General features: G+C 45.8%; 1 protein-coding gene across 3 annotated transcripts in view; it reads right to left on the bottom strand.

The window, feature by feature from the left end:
• The window catches only part of Spock1 (SPARC (osteonectin), cwcv and kazal like domains proteoglycan 1), a 475,872-nt gene that overhangs the window by 240,302 nt on the left and 210,687 nt on the right, over window positions 1-24,883 (bottom strand). For all 3 annotated transcript variants that reach the window (XM_034510535.2, XM_076938921.1, XM_076938923.1), the window contains exon 3: window positions 24,390-24,435. In XM_034510535.2, coding sequence (XP_034366426.1) covers window positions 24,390-24,435 — 46 coding nt within the window. The remainder of the gene's footprint in view (window positions 1-24,389; window positions 24,436-24,883) is intronic.

Genomic DNA, 24,883 nt, shown 5'->3' with positions numbered 1-24,883 from the left:
AAGCCTAGAGGAAGGGCTGGGAGAGCCTGCTGGCGATAGCAGTGTCTATAAGAACAAACCCCTAAATTTCAACATCTGCGAAATTCGGATGTGAGCAGGAGCTTGGAGAGGTGGTACCCGGAAACACACTGTCCTCCTGGTCCCAGCAAGCCCATCCCTTCCACTCTGTGGTTTGCAAAGTCAAAGACTCCAGGAGAAAAAAAGAACCCCAAAATTGAAAATAAAATTTCCAGGATATCTAGAGCCCTGGTTTATAGTTATGATGGGTATAAACTAGAGGGGAATTCTACATGTTCTTTTCTAAAGCGTTAAAGTGGAAATGAAAATTCTTGTTATGAGACAAATAAAACTGGATGGAGCTAGGGCGGGTGCTGAGTCCAGTGAGGGGGCATCCTGCTTGGGGACAGAAAGTGCCACCCCCGACCATGGGGAACAAGGCTTAGCTCTGCCCTCTGGGAAAGCCGCTCTCAATTAAGGGACAGGACCCTTGCTTCTAGACCTCCATCTACAAGGACACATCCCTCTGGGGAAGGTTCTAGGCACCCACTGTTATCTGGGCAGCCTGGTCCCCACCCCCCCCAGTAGTTCCCTGCCACACTAGTCTGACCTTGGCCTAGTGTCCTCCATTTGGAGACTAAAGATCAACCCTATACATCAGAGAGGACAAGTGGAGTTCTGTCAAACAGACTTCTGATGCTCTATTTGTAAATACTAGGGTGTTCGTTTGTTGTTGTTGTTGTGTGTTTATTTGTTTGTTTCATAATGTAACAATGTCCATGGTACAGTTTATTTCTACTTAAAAAATAGTTCATGGGAATAAGATATATAGAGATAGAGACAGAGATAGAGATAAAGATATATCTGCTAGTGTGATTCCCTCTGTCCCCAAGCAGGATATCAGGAGACACACACACACAAAAATATATATATACACAGGATACATATATATATGCACACACATACACACACACACAGGATATGTATCCTGTATATATAAATATACACAGGAGAGATATATACACACAGAATATACACACACATACATGTATATACACACACACACACATATATCATATACAGATACATCCTGAAACTCACTACACAGAACAGGCTGGTCTCATATACCACCTGCCTCTGCCCATCAAGTGCTGAGATTATGTGCCACCATGCCCAGTGAAATAGGTAAAATATTTAAAGGTGCCACTCAAACCATTCCTCTACAAGGTCCAATAAAAAGATAACCCATCTCTCCATCACCCCGGCCTCCCACAAAGCTGAGGAGAAATAGTGAACACGGCCAGTGGTCCTACTAGGAGCTGAAGCCAACATGGCTGCTGTTCAGCCTCCAGGTAAAAGCTAACAGAATTAAAAGTAAACACATCCTATTTCACCAAGAATTCTCCTTGATGCCCGCATTTAAAAAAAAAAATCAATGATCTTTTCAACTTAATAGCCAATCTGGAAGGCAATTTTAGAAAAATAATTGGTTTCAGAAATGGAAAAGGCTCAGACATGTGTGCGTCTCCCCATTACCATCTGTAGCTTTACAAGGCCGTTCCCAGGCCTCGTATAACGTTTATAAGGAATAATTATACACCTAATGATTATTATACCAATTGTTTGCTCTAATCAATACTTAAGGACAGAAACAGAGGAAGGAAATAATTAAGCATTTAATACTGCTTCTTACAAATAAGAGAGAAATTGAAGGTCATGTAAGCATTAGATCTTGGCAGGAATGAGAGATCTCCAAGTGACAGGGTCCCAGGTGACAGTCCTCGGATGGGGACGATCATTTTAGCTTTGCCTAGGAACCAACATGGTTCTGGAAGCCGGGCAGTGGTGGCTCACGCCTTTAATCCCTACACTTGGGAGGCAGAGGCAGGAGGATTTCTGAGTTTGAGGCCAGCCTGGTCTACAGAGTGAGTTCCAGGACAGCCAGGGCTACACAGAGAAACCCTGTCTCAAACAAACAAACAAACAACATGGTTCTGGAAGCAGAACTACAGAGACATTAACAACCTTTAAAGGGCTGTGGCCAGACAATGGGCTAGGGTTAGAACCCAGCCTGTCTCCGTCCAAACTCATGAATAGAGTGATGTCCAAAACAGGGCCGTGTTGATGTGGACATGTGGTGGAGGTGTCCTTGAAGGTAGAACTCTCAGGAATGGATTTCTGTTTCTTTGTAGGAATGGTTTGCCTATCCACCGTGTTCCCTTTCCTCTTCCAGGTACCTGCCTGCCCGCCATTGTGCCCCCATTGTAAGGCAGCACACGTCGTGTATATCCATCCTGGGACTCCAGAATGGTCAGTCAGAGCCGTTTTCCTTTTCTCACAAATTACCTAGCTGTAAATCAACAGAAAGCAGCAGAGTTTGCTGCTCCTGAACTCTCTCACAGAAGACATCTTTACGAATGCAGCCGAGGAGGAGCCTGGCCTGCCTGAAGACCTTCCTTAGGAACAGGTCTAGGCTCAAATGAGTGTGGGATCACACTTGTGCTGCCCCCCTTTGAAGAACCACAATGACATTAGCATATTAAAGCTCACAGAAGCTGAAGAATGAAGACGCCTAATCAATGTTTAACTAATGTCCCACTTCTCTTCGCAACATTATTAGCACTTGTAACTATTAACACCTATTACACAGACGAAGAGTGACTTTTCTGGTTTCCGTGTTCTAGTTGAACAATTAGCCACGGGACACCTCTCCCATCCTTACAGCAAGCAGCCCACTGCCACAGAGAATTCTAATTATTTAAAGAGCAGAAGTGGCCACAATCCAGGTCTTAACGTGAAACGGATAGATATTTGAGTTTGCACTGTCCGTATAATCTCCAGGCAACCTTAGGGACCTTCTATTTACCTTTAATTGGATCATCTACAAAGAGGGCTCACAGGGTTATTTACAGTGATGCCACAGTGAGACTGGTGAACTGCCTGATGTCTGTTACTGCTGCCCTTATCCCAGCTCTCTTAGTGTTGAATGAAGGTTACTGTCCTGTAGCCTATGACCCTAAGACTAGATCCACATTCAAACATCAGTCTGATTTCTGCTCTGCCCAACACACTGGCTTTCCCCCAAAGCAAACAGTACTTTCTTGCAGCTCTCCTTTCAGGCTCCCAGGTCCTCAGCTGTGTTGTTTATATCTTGGTAACCAAATTCTAAACTCAGTCCTGATTCTGTAAGGATGGGGTCCTCCAGGGCATCTTCGCACTTGGGATCTGCCATCACAACCATTCCCACCCACTACTCTAGACCTTACTCTGAAAACACGGTCTGCCTGAAATTACCCATGCAGCCTCCTCTGACATCACACAGGGCATATGAAGGAAAGGACACATAAAGGAATAACCCAAGGAGAAGCGTCAGGTGGCCGAGTGGGTTTCTGACAACTTCGCTGCATTAATACAAACCATGCTACACACGTCCTTGAGATGGGTCTCTGCAGCACCTAGCTCAGACACCTACTCCATGCCACTGGACCCAATCCTGGTGACTGGAGCTGCTGGTCAGCAGTGTACCAAGCCTTTGTCTTAAGCACACCACTAAAGTTGGAGGACCACGGCCGTGTAGTTAGGAGGGATCTAAACTTAAGTTCTCTCAACAGATAACCTACGAAAGTGTCTCATAAATTAAAGACTGTGGTAGCTAATCTTAGTGGCCAACTTGACTAGACCCACAATCAGCTAAACCCAGTGCTGGACACCTCTGGGAGGTCTTTTCTCAATCAGATTAATTGAAGCAGGAACAGACACCCTAAATCTGGGCCACAAAGAAGGAAACTCTGCCTGTGTCCACTCTTGCTGGTAAGTTCATCTGTCCAATGGCTATGACTGGTATTAAATCCAGCTTCTTCAGGATTCTGATGTAGACTGAAGGCCAGCAGCTCTCCAGGACCCTCCAGGACTCAGGGCCAAAGAAGGAGCACTGAGACATAGTGTGAAGAACTGAACAATCACCAGGTCCCTGTCTGTCCATCATCAGACAGCCATTGTGTCAGCGTACCTATGTCATATGTAAGGCAGTCTAGTGAGTGCTCTCTCTCTCTGTGTATATATATACATGTGTGTGTGTGTGTGTGTGTGTGTGTGTGTGTATGTGTATGTGTGTGTATGTATGTGTGTATGTTTGTATGTATGGTCAAAGTCATTAGTTCTCTTTCTCATGAGAACTCAGACTGATCCAAAGAGTGTTAACCAACTTAATGAAGAGGCATAGGTCAATAACAAGACTAAGCATCTGTGAGGATGTGGTAGCTAGAGGAACAGTGGATCAGGAGTCTGGCATGCACACACTCACTGCTCAGTCTGAGACCTATAGGAATCCCTTAGGGCAGTGGCTTTAAACATTCCAAACGCTGTGACCCTTTAATACAGTTCCTCATGGGTGGTGACCCCAACCATAACATTATTTTTGTTGCTACTCCATAATTGTAACCTAGCTACTGTTACAAATTGTAATATTAATATCTGATATGCAGGATATCTGATAAGTGACCCCTGTGAGAAGATTGCTTGACACCCCTCCCCCAAAGGGGTTGCCACCCACAGGTTGGAAGCTGCTGGCCTAAGGGCTCAGGTCCTGTGCAGGTTGGTGACAGAAAGGGAAAGAAATTCAGACTCCTCCTTGGGTCAGGGGCATCCATTTATGCAGAAACTACCCCAGGCTGACAGCAGAATTGATGAGAACTGGAGATTTTTCTTGGCTTGTTCATGTCCAACCAATAAAGAAGAGAAGTATACACAGAGCTCACCCAGGCCTTCCCACCAGAGACTGAGTTCACAGAACACTGAAAAACAGTGGCTACTTTGCTAGCCAAAGAGCCTTTATCCAAGTTGTTTTTACCATTTTACACTATGATTGGGCAGTCAGAGATGAACTACTATGCATTTTTAATGTATTAAAATAAAATGCACTGTTCTTCTGATCTCATAAAACAGTTTACACTGTGTTCCCATCTCATCTCTCAAGATATGCCATACCTTAATCTTTATTTATTTCCTGATGTCGTCTCCAATTACTCTATGTTTATTTGTCAAATTCATTCATTGATTGGGCTCCTCCCTGTGTGCCGAGTGCCTTTCTGTGGGAGACGCAGAGGTACGAGTGACCACTCTCTTGCCCTTAAAACTCACAGTCTAGAAGAAAACTGTTTACAAAGCTTCCTGAGAAGGCTGGGCTAACTCTCACCATGGCCTTTTCCTTCACAGCGACGGGCTGGCCTGCATCCTGAACTAGGTAATATGTGGCCAACGTTGAGATGACCAGTAATAAGTGACAAAAATCTTCGGTGATCAGGAGTAGGCATTTCACACTCATCACTGACCGCTGAGCCAGCCTTCGCTATTTCTTTGCTGTGCAACCTGGGCCCCTCTGACCCTTCCATTATGGGGAAGAGTATAGTTTTAGTCCTATATGGTCATTTTGTAAATTCAGAGATGATTCATGTAGAGCATTCAGTGCAGACACTGGAAGCAGGTGGCACATGGGGAATAAGTCACTCGCAATCCTCTTGCAGGCTTTGAGAAACACAAGGATTAAGGACAGTTTTCAAAAAAAAAAAAAAAAAAAAAAAAAAAAAAAAAAAAAAAAAACTGGTTGTGAAACAGAGAATCCTAGCCAGGTAAGCCTACCACATATTTGTTTTTTAAAGGTGGTTGTTCTTTAAATAGATGTCAAAGATCACAGTGAAATCGGGAACCTAGAACCACAGTGTTCCAAGCGCTAACATACTGAAACTCTCGTAAAGAAGAACGTGGACCTGTAACTCAGCAAACAAGAAACAAAAGGCTGAGGAGATTGTTACAGGAGGCAAGAAAGTATCCATCTTCCCTCCGCACTGTGCTTTGCAGACCTCCGGACCTCCTCTCAGGCAAATAGCTTGCTTGAAAGTTAATGTAAGACAGGTAAGAGAAAAAATATGTAAATAAGCAAAACAGACACAGACAGAGCTCAGCTACACGTTCCCTTTGATGTCGGGCTGTACTTCCTGCAACGCAGCCTACAGAAGTTTGTACAGAGGTATGACAGATTTAATCTCAGAATATTCCATCAACTTCCTTTATAATAACAAATAAAAATCAGGGTAGCACTCAGATGCAACAATGAGGAATGGATAAATAAGTAAGTGATTTTAGGCCTAGCGCTCACAGGATAGTGTATATTAAAATAGCCTTTGCGGAGGGCTATGTAAGATGTGTGACTTGAAAAAGCAAGTATGAGTTGAAATGAAAGTCACTACTACTCTTCTCATGTCAGATCCCAGAGGAGTGTCTGAGAGCCTACAGACTGCGGGGCCCAAGAGAAGACCAGCTATGGGATAAGAGAAGTGTGAAAGTAAAGGGGGAACTTACTGATTTGTTGTTTTACCTAGAAAATAAGCAAACAAAAAAAATCTTGCATTTTCTAGCTGTCAGTTTAAAAGCCAGAATGTCCCAACCAAATTATAATTAACATCGAGCTAAAGAGGTAAAAGTTCAGAGGAAAGAAAACCTGGGCTTTTCTGGAAACCTTGACAGGGCTGTCTCATCAAGGCGGGCCGAGCTTTCGGCAGGCTGTTGTTAGAGGTGAGCAAGTGGAATCTCCACAGCCTGTGGAGACCCTGGCCTAACCCTGGGGTCAACAACCTGTATCCCAGGGCCAAATCTGGTCTCCTCCCGGTTTTGTGCAACCCATTAGCTAAGACTACTTCTTTGCATTTTGAAATATTTGTAAAGCATAATATTATTTCATAATCTTAAAAAAAGAAGTAGGGAGCTCAAGTTCAGTTTGCACAAGTGAGGTTGTGCTGGATTGCGGCCATGCCCCCTCATTTGCATATGACTAAATCAACACTTGCCTCTAAGGCAGAAACCAGTTATTGCAACAGATTATATGGATCTCAAGGTCTAAAATATCTATATTTGATCTTTCATGGAAAAATAAAGATTTTATTGGATTAGTTGGGTCTCGGCTTCCTTTTCTATAAGGCAGGTACAGTAAAAGCCCTAGTTCACAGAGAAGCTGTGAAGACAGAATCCTGCCAGCCAAGGTGTGTGATCCTAGAGGAAAGCATACCAAGCCTCCCATTGCTGGTGCTTTTCACCTACAGTCGTGATTCTGATTAATCTCCATTTGTTAAGCCCATTCCAATTATAGCAAAGTCTGTTTATAAGGCCTGGGTCTGCCCTTGCATGTGGTCACAGAAGCTGGCTGAGTCTCACCATACAACCATGCTGGAAGCTCCCTCAGCAACGCACTCCCTTCCAGAAATACCAGCCCACCCTGCTTGCAGCATGTGAGGCGGGATCTTTCTGAGAGGTCCTCAGGAGAACATGAAGACTACCTGTGGTCTTGGAAGAGCATAAAGACTACCTATAACCTTAGGTGAAGGTTACCTGATCATGAAGAATACCTCAGACCATCAGGAAGGGGCTGCATTAAGAGCCAATAGGAGAAACAACGCAGTCTGCAGAACACAGGACTGATCGATAGCAACACTGACCCATCCTTAAGGAACAGAAACACTGCAAGCACCCAGGTTGATTCCTTGGCTAAGTAGATATAAATCATTCACCTACAGTAGCTTCTCCTTGATTCTTCCCACAATTCTGCAGGCGAGGCACTGTCTCCCTACAATATTGCCCCAGGAAAGTCGTAGGCCATAGTTAAGTCCTAACAGATAGCACAGCATCAGCTGATGTGGCAAAAGTTCCATGCTCTTTCCGTTTTGTCAGTAGTTCTCAAATGTAAGTGAGCATCAGCAGGCCCAGGGGACTGTTCACACAGACTGCTCACCACTCTCCTACAGCCTCTGATCCAGCAGCTCTGAAGGAGGCCAGAGAACAAATGTGCATCAAGTTTTCCAGAGACACTAATGCTCCTGTCCAGTGCACTTTGTAAACCAGCAATTATATGCCTGATCCACTGGATGGGAAAGAACCTCCCGCACTGATCACCTTTGTACTCCGTTCTCCCAGTGCACATCCCACACAAACTCATCTGCACAGCAGGATGTGGCATATTTGAAAAGGTAGAAAACCCACTTGTCTTGATAGAGCTGATCACAGATCAAGAGGGCTTCAGCATCTTGGTCCTGATTAGCCGATAAATAGCTGGGAGTTTAGGAGCCAGTCACTTCTCCTATCTGACCTTGTGTCCAGCTGTGAAGAGGCCAAGTAATATTTCCAAACTGTTGGGCTGCAAAACCACAACTATGAACATGCCTGTGTCCCCCCACAGCCTCCCTTTCCTGGGCACTCATTGCAGATCCAGACAGCTGCTAGAAGGGTCCTCTCATAATGAACGGGCCACTGGGAACTTCCTGGTTGAGACTTAATTAAGCAGAAGACAGAGGAATGATGTCCCCAATGGGCTTTTAGATGCTTGTATGACACAAGGCGTCTAGTAAGTAAACTAGCAAAGCATTAAGCAGAGGATATTGGGAACAAGTCCAGGCCATTCCGTCACTCCCCAAAAGAAGGCTCCGCTTCCCTGGCTGCACTGACTCAGAGGGAGGCTTCCTTCCACCAAATCTCCTGGGTGCTTCTTTCCTGCTCACCATGCCTCTAAACACCAAATCAGAGTGTCTCGTCTCTGACTCTAATTTCTGGATAGGAAGAAGGTAATGCTTAACTTACTCCCCACTGTATCCACAGGACATGGAAACAGTTGAAGCAACTAGCAAAAGGCCTTTAAAGCGGGACACAGTAGGTTCACAGCCTACTATGACAAAAAAAAATATGCTTGGTACAAATGTGACTTTATAGTGTATTGAGGGAGATTGGCCTGATCAGATCTAGGGCAGTACAATGGTTTCCTCTTGTAAATGGCATATAAATTGAGACCTGAAGGATGACTAGGACAGGATGTGAGCCAGGGCCAGGGGTTGCTAGGCTGTGGTAACATACGGTGTAAATACCAGGGTGAGCTACCGATGACTTGTATTATACAATAAGGTCGTAAAAGAACAGCACAAGAGCCGATATGGGAGGCCTATAATCTACTGGATTAATTACAAGCCTCCAGCTTTCACTATCTAGACCACTGTGACATCAGGATAATTTTTCCAGTATTTTTAGTATATTTTATATTTATTTTTAGTATATTTATTTTTAGTAATTTTTAGTATATTTGATAAATTAAATATATGTAAGAAGCTCTGGAATCAAGAAAAATGAAACCAAAGGAAAAAGCAGATGATACAGACATAAAAACAAACGCACGGTAGCCACCAGAAGTACTCTTGCTTTAGTAACCACTTTGATTTTTTTTAAAAAATGAATATGTGTGCACCTACATTTGTGTACACACACCACACATGTGCAGGTGCCTTCAGAGACCTGCAAAGACCTGCCAACAGAGTTATTGGTCATAGGGCTGGTTGTGAGCCTCCTACCGTGGGTGCTAAGAACTGGAACAGATGAGCGTCTCTCCAGCCCAGTGAGAATATTCTAAAGAAGTTCCTATAGAACCATTAACCAGAAAGCTACCATCTTGTCCTGGCCACCCTTCATCCAGAGCCTGACTGTTCTGAAGGCAGAAGCTGTCCCTTGGTCCTTTCCAGGGCATCTCAGGTCAATGTTGACAGACACAACCACTAGAGCAACTAACTCTTCAAGCATATGGCAGTCTTCCCTATCTGACAGTTATAGTATATTTCCTGTGGTGCCTGAGATAGCAAGATGTAAGTCACATTTAATCCCAGCATGCACTTCACTTTTCTCCATCAGTAAGAGCGAAGACAGTTGAAAGAAGTACATAAGTGAAGTTCCTAGTGGGGCTGCAGCATGGGATCTGGGGAAGTGACTCTACCCTTCATAGTAGGACAAGAGCCCACTGGAGGGCCTGAGTTTTCCTTGCAGTTAGGGACCAGGCTAACCTGTTCCCCCAGATACTCATTGAAGACGATATCTCCCTAAGTCCCTTCTCTAGTCACAGCTTATACCCAAAGCATGTGAACATCAGATAAACACATGTCCTTCTAGACAGAATACATCAGTGCTGTCACATGAATTCTATAAGAAATATAGCAGTATTTGGGGGTTTGTGGCTGTTCTGAGGACTCCGGAAAGAGAGAATATGGCTTTGGGGTCATTTGCTCTGCTGCTGTTCTTACCAAGGACAACAGACCCATTTGAAGGAGTGAGTGCAGGTTAGTGCTGCCTTTGAGACCTAAGGCCTAAGCTTGATTAGGCTTGTTACTTTTTCCCACATCAGAGTTATCAGGCTATTTTTCTTCAACAGTCCTTCATGTCTCCAGCAAATGCTGATTTGATTGGGCCCTTCTGCCCCACTTGGTAGTCAGTCTTCAAAGCTATTTGGAGAAGACTTGGTAAGCCAAAGATACCTCAAATGCAGCAAGAGAGCCCTATGAAGAAACACTCCATAAAATACAGCCAACCCTCTCAATAGCCTTCCTCTCATAGAACTACACAGACTCAAGGTTGGAAGCAACACCAGTGGTCGCCCTGGCCCCATCCAGTGTTCTGTCTACCTGTGGTAGGTGCTCAGCTATGAAACTATCATACTTGGACTGAGCTCAAATCCGTCCTTTTACAACTCCTGCCTGCCAGACCCAGTTACCCTTGAGAGCTTCTCATTCCTACTGCTATGGTAAAATATCCTGAAAAGCGGTGGCCTCAGGGAGAAAGCAGTTATTTGGCTTATGATTCCAAATTACACTGTGTCCTAGTTACAGTTTCCATTGCTGTGAAGAGACGCCATGATCGTGGCAACTCTTATAAGGGACAACATTTAATTGGGGCTGGCTTACAGGCTCAGAGGTTCAGTCCAGTATCATCAAGGCAGGAATATGACAGTGTCCAGGCAGGCATGGCGCTGGAGAAGGTGCTGAGAGTTCTGCATCTTGGTCCAATTGCAACCAGGAGAAGACTGTCTCTTCTGCACTGGGTGGAGCTTGAGTGTCAGAAGCCCTCAAAACCTGCCTCCACAGTGACACACTTCCTCCAACAAGACATACCTACTCCAACAAAGCCGTACCTCCTAATAGTGTCATTTCCCAAGGGCTAAGCGTATACAAACCACCACATGTTGCACCATTAGGAAGATGTCAAGGTGGGAACTCTTAAAGTTAGCCACATTATGCCATCCTATCCCTGCTTGCTCCTACTCAGCTCAGTTTCTTAACTCTTATTTAGTTTGGGACCCCTTGTCTAGGGAATGGTGCCACCCACAATGGGCTAGGTTTCCCTAAATCGATTAACAACCAAGGCAATCTACCATAAACATACCCACAAGCCAGCCTGATGTAAACAACTTCTCACAAAGCCTCTCTTCACAGGTAGTTCAAGGTTGGGTCAACGTGACAATTTAACTAGCACAGAAGCCAAACACCCATGGTGACCCTGCACCTGCCGAGGTCCAGCTGTTGTGTCTGCAGAGCAGACACCATGCCGCATGTGCTACACGGCTGAAGCTGAGGCTTACCCACCTTTCTGTGCTCCAGCACCCACCCCTGCTTTACAAACTGTACATAAAATGAAACCAATTAAGCGTGGAGAAACCTGGCTGAGCTATGAGAACAGGATGACAAAGGTTTGCCCATAATCTGACAATATAATTTTATCATTCCCAAGTGTGAATTTCTCCTCCTGCCTAATCACAGACAGGAAAAAAAATGACTCAGGATCAACCTCACTAAAGGCAAAAATCATAATTATTAGCACAGTTCTGCCAACACTTGCATGGTTTATATCCAGATATCATATTTCCCCATGAACATTTTTTGCATAAATAATCTGTCTTAACTAAATCACCAAGAAATGGAATAAGCATTCCATTAGAATGTAGTGAACTTTTTGTGTTTGTTTTTATTTTATAACAATCTACAATAACAATCCTATATTTATGTACCTTCTCAACATGCCCAAATTCATCATAAGGAATTCTTTTAATGGCTAATTTTTTTTCATGAACTGCACCTTCCTGTTACCCTCTGAACATGGCCACCATACAAACAGCCCCATGGTTGGCTGAAAACTTTATTTCATGGCCAAGCAGGAATTTGATGATGTCCTTAAATAAACTATGGATTTTATCAAGGTCTTAGTATTTGTATAGGTACTAAATGTGTACCTATTTAGAAAATGAGAGTATGAATGTGCGTGTTTGTTTGCATATGTGTATGTGTGTGTACTTGTGTGTGTATATACATATGTATAGGCATGTGCCTGGAAGTACATGTGTGTACGTGGATATACATGTGTGAGCATGCACATGTGCTTATATGCATGCATGTATATGCATGTATGTTTACATGTGTGCACATATTCACATGTACAAGGGAAGTTCACACAAAATGCACATGTCCCTTTGTTAATCCAGATGACACCACGTAGCTGCCTGGGCTTCTAAGGTCTATGAGGGAATTTCTCTCCGTCTGCCATCCTCCTATACTGTGACTGACCGCCTATCTCAGCATGCAGGAAGGTGACCGTGTACTGAGGAATCAGATTTCAATTGTCTGGACATCTCAATAAAGGCATCTGGCTCAGCTGCCACTTGGCTGAAGACAGAAGACCCGTTTGCTTCCATTAATTGGCAGCAGAGATCATTCAGTGCCTTGTTCCTGCCAGGAGGAGCCCAGCACTCTGTTCCCGGTGCTAAGCACTTACCAGAATCAACCCCCTCAGAGCAATTCCTGACGGAGGCACGGGCCTTCTATTCTTTTCTGTCTCGGCAATTTTAACCGTGCAGCAAGCCAGACCTTTAGAAGACTGTGTTCTCAGTACTGCTGGATTAATTATAGACCTATAAGCATTGCTGCACAGACAGTTCTTGAAGTAACATCTCTGTCACTGTCAGATACTAGCATGAACAAGGCTCTCCCTCCTAAGCCCACTTCCAAAAACCACAGGGGGTCATCTATTTTTTTTAAGCATATACTTATGTATGGTTGCACGTTACCTTTCAGTGAATGAAGAGAGGAAGTAAATTTTAAAAATTAATAGAGACACGTCAGGCTTTCAAGCATTTTGGTTACACAGCTAAAAAGAATGTTTTAATCCGGTGGGGGGGGGGGGGGATGGGAGAGAAACCCAGAGGGCCAGAGAATGAATGAAAATATGCAGTCTCAGGGGGAGGGAGGAGGGGAGAGGGGGGATCCTCTAGAGAGTAGCAGAGACCCCGGGAGGTGAAACACTCTCAGGACTCAATGGGTGTGACCTTAGCCAAAATGCCCAACTGGGGAAAGGGAACTTGAAGAGTCCACCCCCAGTAGATAGAAAGGGCCTCAAGTGGAGGGACAGGGTTACCAACCCACAGTCAATAATTCTGACCCAGAATTGTTCCTGTCTACAAGAACTGCAGAGACAAAAACTAGAGAAGAGACTGAAGGAAAGGTGGTCCAATGACTGGCCCAACTTGGGATCCATCTCATGGGGTAGGGGGAGGCACCAAAGCCTGACACTATTACTGGTGCTATAATGTGCTTTGTAGACAGGAGCCTGGCATGGCTGTCCCCTGAGAGGCCCTACCAGCAGCTGAATGAAACAGTAGCAGATACTTATACCCAACCAGACTGAGGCCAGGGACACCTATATGTGAATTAGGGGAAGGATTAAAGAAGCTGAAGTGATCCCATAGGAAGACCAGCTGTCTCAACTAACCCAGACCCCAGGGAGCTCCCAGAGACTGAGCCACCAACCAAGCAGCCAAGGGCACATATATAGCTGAGGCCTGTCCGGTCTGGCTTCAGTGGAAGAGGATACATCTAATCCTGGAGAGACTTGAGGCCCCAGGGAAGGGGAAGGCCTGGTGTGGGCAGGGGCACTCTCTCAGAGGCAAGGGGGAGGAGGAATGGGATGAGGAACTGTGGGAGGGTGTGGGGCAACAGCTGGAATGTAGATTTTTTTAAAAGAACATTTTAAGTAGGCGTCTGCAGGAAAATTCCATTTGGAACATTCCCCGACACAGGTGCAAAGGGGAGGCAGGAAGCACGTTCATCAACAGTCTTAGAGGTGGGGAGGAGGGGGGTGGACATGGCTGGAGCAGAATGCAGTGAGAGACAATGGAGAACACAGTTAGGTTTCCAAAGACACCACAGACAAATATGACAGTGACTTTAAATCGGCAATTTGATGCGATCCAGAATCAGCTGAAAAAGAGTCTCAAGGTGTGCCTAGATGAGGTTTACCCGTGGGCGTGTGTGAGGGATAGCCTTCAGTGCTTTACATGATGGAGGAAGAGCCAGCCTGGCAGTGGGCAGCACCCTTCCCTGGTGTGGGGCTGTAGACTGTCTAAGGGTAGAGAAAGTGGGCCCAGCACTCAGCACAAACACATTCATTTCTCTTTGCTCTGGAGTGGAGATACGAAGCGACCAGCTGTTTCAGGTTCTTGCCTTGACTTCCCCAAAACGAGGGTCTATAGAACCTGGAACTGTAAACTCAAACTCACTTCTCCCTTAAGCTGCTTTTTGTCGGGATATTTTTATAAAAGCAACAGAAATGAAACTAAGCAATAATTATTCACCTAACTGGAGTCTTTCTGTCTGACAGACACTTCCTCTGACATTTTCAACCTGCTATGAAGTGAACAGGAGTTGCTGGGGCAGTGGCACATGGCTCCACCTGGCCAGACACTGACCAGCCCTTTGATGCCAGGTAGCCAGAAAACTCAGTTCCTGCACTAGTGTTCACCAGCTCAAGCAGGCTCTGCTGAGATACCTGGGGGCACTAAGGTTTCTCAGTCCCAACAGCACTGTGTTTGAGTGCCTATGTGCCTTCTGCTCTCTGAGCACAGTTAACTCTCCAACTCAGCCAGGCACTACGTCCGCCTCTCGGAGACCCAGATGATCCAGTTAGGAAGAATCCCAAAGGACCTAGTGACCTCCCTACTACATATACACACACGAACATACACACACAAATGCACACGCCATACACACACGCACAGACATGCACACACACAGACATATGCCATACACACACACACAAACATCTCACACTACACACACAGATGCGCACACACACACACACACACACACACATACCTACATCAAGAAGGCAAAGTCTAACCCAAGATCACTGGCTCCCAACAGGACAGCAGCTGCAAACAACCCAGAGACATCATGACCTCATATAATGCTATTTTCCTTTGTAATTGATTTGTTTGTTTTGATGAAGAGGCTTATATTATAACCCAGGCTGGCCTAGAACTCACTGTGTAGCCCAGGCTGGCCCCAATTTTGTGAAAAATCCTCCTTTTTCTCCAATACTGTGAAGCCAGCACAGCTGGCTCACCAGTATTATCTTAAACACCCATGTTGCCATCGGTGGAGACGGAAGCTTCACATACACACAAACATCTTCCTTTCTGAATACTCCGGATAATTTCAGCAGCCTGACAGCCCTTGTGATAGGCTGTCAAGGACCCAACTTTCCATGCATGGCATTGGGTCTACCTGCCTGTTTAGTCAGTTGCTCGAGGTGCACGAGAGCTCAGAGATAAGCAGGTGAGAGAGAAAAACATGGGGGCCAGCAGCAGAGTATATCTGTCTTGTGCCTCTATTTAGAAAGAGCAGTATTTCTAAGAGAAGCATCCTGCCTGTGAGGGACTGAAGGTTTGTGTTCCCTGCACGTTCTGATACTGATGTCCTAAGGCCCAGAATGAGACTTTCAGTTGTGGGGATTCTGGGAGATAGTAAGGTTCTGATGGTGACCTTATGGTGTGGTGCCCTTATGAGCTCCCAGAAGACACCTGGCTCTGTCTTCCCTGAGAAGACTGGAGGAAAAGTTAGCCATCGTTAACTGTCACCAGAGCGCCCCTCCCCCGTGCTTCCACCGTGAGCTCAGGCCTTGGCTTCCAGAAGCAGGAGAAATGAGGGTCAGCTGCTTATGAGTGACTCACTCTGATGCACTTGTAGTAACCCTGAGTCCCTCACACTGATGGACTCTACTCTGGTCACCGTGACTGGCCATGATCAGAAAAAACTTCTCCTTACTGGTGAGCTCCCACTGTGGACCTTCTCCAAATGCACACCCATCTTTAGGAAGGTACAAGGCACTTCCTCTAGGATCTTCTCTCAGATATTACCTAGAAAATACTGATGACCTCTGACCTGAGCTTCCTTGTTCCTAAAAGCTTCTTTGGGGTTCCTTCCAGTAGCCTCCAGCTGACCATATTTCAGCCTGGTTAACAAACCTTGATTAGAGCAGCACCAACAGGCTAAGTGCTTGACTCGATGATTGACAGGCCAACTAGCTCTTGCTCAAGTACACAGATTCTCCCACACCCAAGGCTCCAGAGGAAACATCATAGCACATCGTATGACAGAGCATATCGTATGTCTGGCCCTTGCTATGTTCTTTAGAATGAGGTTGGATCAATTTTGTAGATTCTTCACATCATAGATATAATAAACCCTATAATCTCTGGAAAGACCAGGAACCCAAGGCCCAGGAAGACATTGTCTGTCCTATTGCACAGGGCTACAGAAGGCCAGAGTTAGGAACAGAGGCTTGTCTCCAGTGCTGCAGAGCCAGGGTCTTCCTCACAGATGCTATCGGCTCCTGTGCACACGGAGACTATGTAAAAGGAACATTACTCAGTCTCCATCAATCACATTTAACATAATACAGATGAAGGTACTAACAAGCAACATGCTTTGATTTCAGGCGTGGAGTATGGTCCAGCATTTTTTTTTTTTTTACGCAGCCATCTCCCTTCTGTGCAAATGGAGAAAAGCACGAATCTACTCTACACTCTCCAAGAGGGAAAGTAAACCAGCAATATGGATGGGCTTTTAAATTCAGCTGACATATTTTACTCTGTTGACAATTCATCTAAGCCAAAGCTGGCTCACTGTGGTTCAACGAACACAATGTAATTAATCCAGAGGCTGCTGGCCCGCTTGCAAGGCGGAGTCGTACGTAGCACGTCCCTCTTGAATAAAAACTATTATCAAATAAGTTTGAGGGGAGTCCTCAGCATGATGTTAGAATGGAATGAGCGTTCTGAGGAGGATCTTCTGTGGAAACAGGAAGCTACAGTGCCCACGACCACAGGGTGAGGTTTTACCACCCCTGTGACTCCATTATCCTTCCCCCGTTTGGGGTTAAGATATCAAAGAGGCCAGGGGGTCCCAGAGCATGCTATGTACACTTGTCCCAGCACTGGGGGATGGCAGGGATCCTGTGCAACTGTACCTAGCAAGTTAGACTGGAAGGAACACAGGTTCATTAGAAACATTCCACACCCAGCCAGCCCCATGGCCCTTGTGAGTGTAACAATCACTTTCACAGATGTCTGTGTAGATGGAATCAAACATTAGCACCTCTCTCTACAGATGAGGAAGTAAAGGGCGAGTCAATGGGGCCACCGAGTAATGGCACAGCCAAGATCTAACCAGGAGCCCTTCACCCCTTCCCTATCCTCCACACCCCTGCAAGGTCCCATAGGACTCTGAGGTAAGAAATCAGCCCCTGCTTGGGCCTTTCTTTCTGCTTACACTAAATGCCTCTCCCCTCCCTGGTGGTTAAAAGGCCCATTTAATTCTACTGGTTTTATTGAAGTTGTGTTCATACCTCATTGGTTAGCCTGTAACTTTAAAAGAAGAGCATTATGTTTTGAATGTTTCATTTTTCTTTCCTCTATGAGAAAATATATACAGAAGGATGCTCTCAGAACATAACACTCATGAAGGCGAGGCTCTGAGGAACCTTTATATGGGTGACAGGCAACCTCGAGTGAAGGGAGGCCATGGGATTTGCCAAAGCTAGCCATTTTAATGCTGGCATCGGTGTGTTTGTCTTAGTTGGGGTTACTATTTCGTGGTTAAGCACCATGGCAATAAATAACTTGGGAGGAAAGGGTTCATGTTAGCTTAGGCTCCCACTATGGTCCATCACCCAGGGCAGAGACTCTAACAGGGCAGGAACCTGGAGGCAGGAGCTGATGCAGAGGCGGTGGGGAAGTGCTGAGTACTGGCTTGCTCCTTAGCTTACCCAGCCCGCTTTCTTACACAGCCCAGGACCACCAGCCCACCACCATGGGTTAGACCCTCCCCTCTCAATCATTAATTAAGAACATGCACCACAGGCTTGCCCACAGGCCAATCTGGTGAGAACACTGTTTCAACTGAGGTTCCCGCTTCCAAAATGACTCCAGCTTGAGTCAAGTTGATGTAAAACCAGCCAGTACAACACCACCCCACCTTGGCTCCCCACTGGGAGATGCCACTATCTGCAGGCATAAAGGCTTGACAGCAAAGCCAGTGTGTACCTGTTGGGAATGTTAAGAAAAAGTATCCCAAAAACAAAACAAGAGAGAGACAATGAAGTCATCCATCAGTGGGGAAGACTCGGAGTAAGCAGCAGCACCTGCAGGAGCGCTACATTGTAAAGGAATCACGAAATCTTCAGCTACAAAAACAAAATGTCAGACGCGATTGCTATTGCTGAGCGCTGTGAGCAGGTTAAAGGCAGCAACACTGATCTCTCCTGTGAAACACATAATTTAATGTAACGCCTGTGCACATGCTCAGATGACACCGAAAGGAAAGCTGTTACCTTTAGAAAAATGAAAATGGGAGACAGGACCAAGAGAGGTTCTCATGGGACTTGAATATTACATATCTGATGGTTTGCTTCAGACAAGCCAAACAGGCAAAGTCAGACAGAGGAAAGACCAAACTTTTAACCTGATCCAATTTCAAAGCCATGAGATAGAGTCAAAGCCAAGAACACCAATATTTGAATTAATAATGTTCTCATCCCTGCCAGAATCCAGCTGCAACATTTAAAAATCAATACTCCAATTTTTTTTTTTTAAATAATAGCTATTTCATTGGCGGAGTTAAGACATACAAGAAACGAGTAGAGAAGAATTAATCTTGCTGGAGTGAGGCATAGAGAGCCGGGTAGGGTGTAGGAGAATCAGAAGTTAGGGGTAATAACTTCCTGAATATATGGCAAAAAAAGAAATGACTTCCTGGAAAGGTGAGGGAGCTGGAGAAAAAGTGTGTTGTTTCCTACAAACGTGGCCAGTTGCCTCTGAAATACAGCAGTTCCCAGGCTCAGGGAAGGTTAATGAAGGAAGCCCTAAGAATTGGTTTTAGGCATCCAATCATCCTAGGCTGAATGGCTGCAAATCAGAGGCTCTGTGGGAGGGGAGGTTAAATTCCACACCAAGAAGAAAGCCACAGAGACTCTGCATTGCTGTCTGGTTGCACGTGTAAATTTTCAGTCATCTAAATGGAAAAGGTCCGAACAATTTCCTAAGTGAACCCTCTTGTCCATTCTCCTCTTTCAGCCCAGCAACATGGCATTGTGTGGCACCCACTGGGCTCCGGGCCCCAAAGGGCAGCTGGAGAATGGGAAGACCCCACCCCTCTTGGTTGTAAAACGTCCCTTGGAATGTTCTGTGCTTTTGGTCAACATTCAGACTTGTTGGAAAGTTGGCCTAACAGATTACCTCAGTGCCAGGGTTTTCTTCTCTCCTTCCATGAGTCAATAGCATGTGGACTGGGACTTCTGACTCCCTGGCCTTTTAAAAATCTGGAGATGGATTTGTGGACATTTCTACTGTTCTATTGTCATCTAGGTTCGCTGGGGGGTGAGCCCTTATTGGGCTGCTAGACAAGGAAGATGTGCATTCACTAACCAAGGAGCATCACCCTCAAAGCCAAGACTGTGCTGTCCCTGATACATCCAGGTCTATCTCTATAAAGAAGTACACTTGTCTCTAACAGGCCCCACCCTGAGTCTCTGAGGCCTAACACACTTTGCCCATCAGTTGGGACTTCATACCAGCATCAACTGGCTGGCTTATTCCTGAGTGGACCACAGCTACAGGAGAGATCTAAGACCATCTGCCATCCATCACTCTGAGACATCTTCAAGTCATCAGAATTGCATTCTAAACATGCTAAAGTGAGCATGTCTTTATCTAGACACACACAAACACACATAGACATACAGTCTCTCAGACACCCATGCAACAACAACACACCAGATATCCCATAAACAATGTTGCAAACAAGCTATGGTGTTCTTTTTCTAAAAGGACAATTGGGAAGCATCAAAGTAACTCATTAGCATTTGCTACATGGCTTTTTGACCCCTAACTCTGAACACTGAGAGCCACATTTTTATTTCCTTAATGACAGTATTATAGTTCCACGAATTCTGTCTTTCTCCTTTGGATGCTATGAACAGTAGTTCCCAGTCTGTCCCCTTCCATTAATGGTGGGAATGGCTGAGGGGGATGGAGACCTTAGGCCATGGGTGAATGAGACAAGAGCAGACTTTTTGGGAGGCAGGTTTCATTGAGCAGCTTGTTTAATTGGGGGTGGGGGTGGGAAGGGAAACAAAGGCTATTTAAACCTTTGGGGATAAGTAGGGGCTATGGGATGAATGTACATCATTGGTCCAGGCCAGGGTGCTAGGGATGCCTCATTTGCATAAGGAGGAATTCCAGGTGCTGCTGGACATGACCTTATAAGGGGAAAGGAAATTTAACCTGGCTGTGTGACCTCCTGTGATAGGGCAAAGGTCAGGGACATACGTCTATGTATGCCAGGACATGCAGACCCAGGGTGGGGGTGGGGGCATCCTACTCCTGCTAATCATTTGGACCCCCCTGGACCCCCCTCTTGCTCCAGCCTTGTTCCCCAAAGCCCCACGGCTCCCTGGCCACACAGTGGACAACTATCCTCACAGAGCCCACTCCCTCAGCACCAGAAGTGATTCCTATTAGCAAGATTAACCATGTAGCAACAGAGAGCCTGAGCCACAGACCAAAGGCACACACTGTGTGAGGCCAAGCCGGAGCTGAGGAAAGTCACAGTAATGATGATGGAGCCATGCTGTTCATGCAAGCAAGTACCAGCTTCTGAATGTAGTGATGAGCCAGACCTCACCCCCGTTCCCACCCATGGCATGTCCCCATCAGTGACATCACACTCCACTCCTGTGAAACCGGGCATGTCCCACAAGAGAGGCCCTCCTTGGTTCTGGACCTATGACCAATGTTAGACATTTGACAGCTTTTCTGAACTCTGAGCAGGGTATTCGACAAGTTCTTTCTGTGCCAAGTAAATGTCTTCTTGATACAAATGTCCCTTTAATCTCCCTCTCTTTCTGTCAAACCCCACTCTGTGTGTGTGTGTGTGTGTGTGTGTGTGTGTGTGTGTGTGTGTGTGTGTGTGTGTGTGCGCGCACGCGCGCACGCATGAGTGCCACAAAGCATATGACACAGTGGGCATGTGCAGGTCACAGGACAGCCTCCATGTTGGTCTTTGCACCCCTCCTTCCTTGAGGCAGTTTCTTCTTTGCCGCTGTGTGCACCAGGCTAGCTGGCCCATGAGCTTTTGAGGACTCTCCTGCCCTCACCTCCCATCAGCTTCAGGAGCCCAGGGACTGCAGGTTGTGCCTGTGGATTCTAAAGATTCAGACTCAGGTCCCACATTCACATGGCAAGTGCTACACCCATAGGCCACAGCCTCAGCCTTGTCTTTAGTCCTCTGTCAGATCAGGAAAGTGTGCTGGTTATCTTTTATCAATTTGACACAAAGTTGCCTGGGAAGAGGGAGTCTCCGCTGAGGAGTTGTCTCCAGCAGACTGGCCTTTGCACATGGCTGTGGGGCATTGATTAGTGACTTATATGGAGGGCCCAGTCCACTGGGTGGTATTGTTCCTGGATTGGTGCTCATTCTGGGTTAAACAAAAAAGATAGCTGAGCAAGCCAGGGTGATTCAGCCAGGAGGCAGTGTTCTCCCATGGTCTCTGCTTCAGTTCCTGCCTCCAGATTCCTGCCTGAGTTCCTGGCCTGACTTTCCTCTGTGATGGACTGGGACCTGTGAGTCAAATAAACCCTGTCCTCCCCAAGTTGCTTTTGGTCATGGTGTTTGTCACAGCCGCAGAAAGCACACGACGACTGAATGGAAATGGCCTTGTGCTTCTGACAATTTCTGTGGAGTTCCATAACTCTCCTACTTTCCAGAAGATGAAATGCCCCATGTGGTCAGTGCCTGAGGTTTTTATTTCACTGTGTAGAGTCATGCCATCAGTAACTATCCGTTTCTGTTGAGCAGCGAGCACACAGGGTAATTGACGGCATCTGCCGGAGCTGATATTTTAAGGGAAGGCGACTCTCGACTTACCGCCCTCCCCTGGCTGTGAATATAAACGGCCAAAGCAGCTACAAAGAGCTACTGAGTAGGACTCTCAGCTGTACTCCTGAGCATCGTGAGGTATAGGGAGAGGTCTCAGCTCAGCAGACCTAAGTCTCCAAGCATGCAGAGCAGGTCAGAGCTGTGTTCAGAACAATGGCAAAACCCTTGTCTGGAGTTTTTGCCTAAGCTTTAATGCTGTGCTTCCCTTGGGACTCAAAGTCCCCATATGGTCTTCAGAGAAAAGGGAGTTATCATTTATCTATCCAGGTGGCCTAGGCACTTGTCTTTATATAGTGTCTTCTCTCACACGCATTCATAAAGCAGATAAGCCTTCCTTCCATGGAATCCCCATGTCTGAAAGCCCTGGGAGGGAGAAACTCTGATGGCTACTACATCCTTGGAGGACAAGCATGCATCAATGCATCTGAGCACAGAGCATCATCAGCTCAGGATACCTCACAGCTGAGCTGAGTCACAGAAGGGAACCTGAAGTGGAGGTCACCAGATGGACTCCCCCCATCATACACAGGCAGAGGATGGGTCACTCTGCATCTGTGAGAATTCTTCCTAAATGAAGGGTTAGTCTTCTTAAAAAAACACTTGAAAAGTTAAAGAAATGCTTAACATAAAGGACTAATACCTTCGTATATGCTACCATGAATTGCTGGGATAATACAGTGAATGTAAAAGCACAAGGCCCTGGAAGGCTAATGCACATGCAACCCAGGCAAAGCCTCCAAAGGAAAGCTGTCTGCACACACCCTCCACCCATTCCCTCCAACACACCGACCCACAAGCCCCTGCCACAGTCCTCTCCACAGCTATGCTTGCTTCCCTGCACACACCTGCACTGTGGCCATTAACACACCCCACTGACATCATGCCCATTCTTGCTCCTTGTTCCTCATTCTGAACAGCTCTGGGGGAAGCTAACTATGGTCCAGTGGCTCTTTGCTTGGCCTTTTGGCTTGGCATTTGTGCAAACATGGAGAGCTTAGTAAATGTTGGAGGTGAGTAGCTGAGTGGATAGATGAAGGCATGAGGGCATGAACAAGCAGAATGCTGCACTGCCTCAAGGTTTGGGACAAACACATGTGCAAGTCTGAACATCAGTTTTGCTGATGAGAAGAAGGAGAGTCCAGGGGACTTGGGCAAACTGAAGCTGAGGCTCAGAATTCTGAGCCACTGGAGATATGCACATCAGATCGCGTCTCCTCTGGGTTTCAGGCTTAATAGCACACACATATCCATAACACAACATAGCATCATTTCCTGCAGTGATGCCTGTGCCAAGAGCTGCTACACATAGGATAGCAAGAACAGAACAGCAATTCAGTGTGGGCCCTCATTGTGTCTTAGTGACTCGCACAAGGACACAGTGACTTACATCTGCCCCCATGTAAACAGTTTCATGTCTGCTGGGATGAGGGGGAAGAAGCTAAGAGGACAAGGAGAACCTCTACCTGCCCGTCAGTAGACACTGCAACAGCTTCTATTTAGAAGCCATGATGAACAGTGCTTGGCTAGATAGCTCAGAGGGTAAAAGTGCTTCCCGGCTACCCAGATGACCTGAGTGTGACCACTGTATCCCACACGGGGAAGGAGGGATCCAGTTCCTGAAAGTCAGCTCTGACTTTTCAGACACACGTACATACACATGTGAAGACACATACATACACATACTCAGATACACACGTACACACACATACCTGTGCACTTACATGCACATACACATGTGTGTGTGCACGCACGCACACACACGCACACACACACACTAACTAAATTGCTTTAAAAAAATAAGAACCATAAAGGACACATTTAACAAATGATTCCAAGTATCCTTAAAAATCTCCCAGAAGCATCCTTTTTCCCATCATTGAATTTCGGGGACATCTTTCAGCACAGAACCTTCTATGAATAAAACTGCTGGGTACAGCCAGCCTCATAATTCACAAGCTTGATAATTGCTTTCCCATTTTTAAAAAAAAAAAAAAACAAAACCAATCAATAATCGCACTGGCTGATTCAAGTTTTTAAAAAAATGTTTAGATCTGTCTGGAAATAACCTTAGACAGCAATTCAATGTGGGCCCTTTTGATAAAATAATATCCAATTTGATAAAATAATTTCTACCACCACACTTAGTTCAGGCCCCAAGGTCAATGACATCAGACAGCTAGGTAGCCTCTGAGAGAAGGACACAATCAACTCTGCAAGGGCGGGAAAACGAGTTGACATTTCCCGCAGTGTGTCCAGCTACGATGGTGCATCCTTTACCTTGGTCAAAGGGCTTGTTGGGATTCCAGTTTCTGAAATAGTCATCCTAGGAAAGAAAAACAGAAACAAAGGTCAGGTGTCAGATGCCTCTCACTGAACTGCGTAAAAACTGACTTGCCCTCGGTTTCCAAAACACAAAGGAAAACCCTCACCGCTTACAGATCTTCCCCCAAACGAGCCCTAAAGTGCAATCAAACATATCAATTTACTTCCCCTGTTCACACCTTTCAAATTGAATATACTGAACACTAGGAGTTAGAAAAAACACTTCAGTCTGATACAGAAACAGCTCTGCTCGTCTTGGTTTGACATATAAACCCAGACATTTCCTAAGTGTGAGGTGTATTTGCTATCAATTATACTGTAGGTGATGCCTGGTTGCTCGCACTTATGATTAGGCCCCTGTGTTTGTAACAGCTGATAATTTAACTGTCAGCATTTCCTTTACAAGGAGACATATATCTTGTGGTGCACATTTCCAGTTTCCCAACACT

The sequence above is a fragment of the Arvicanthis niloticus genome, chromosome 8 (assembly GCF_011762505.2).
Source record: "Arvicanthis niloticus isolate mArvNil1 chromosome 8, mArvNil1.pat.X, whole genome shotgun sequence".
In the NCBI taxonomy this organism is placed as follows: Eukaryota; Metazoa; Chordata; class Mammalia; order Rodentia; family Muridae; genus Arvicanthis; species Arvicanthis niloticus.
This window is presented reverse-complemented; position numbering and strand designations above follow the sequence as displayed.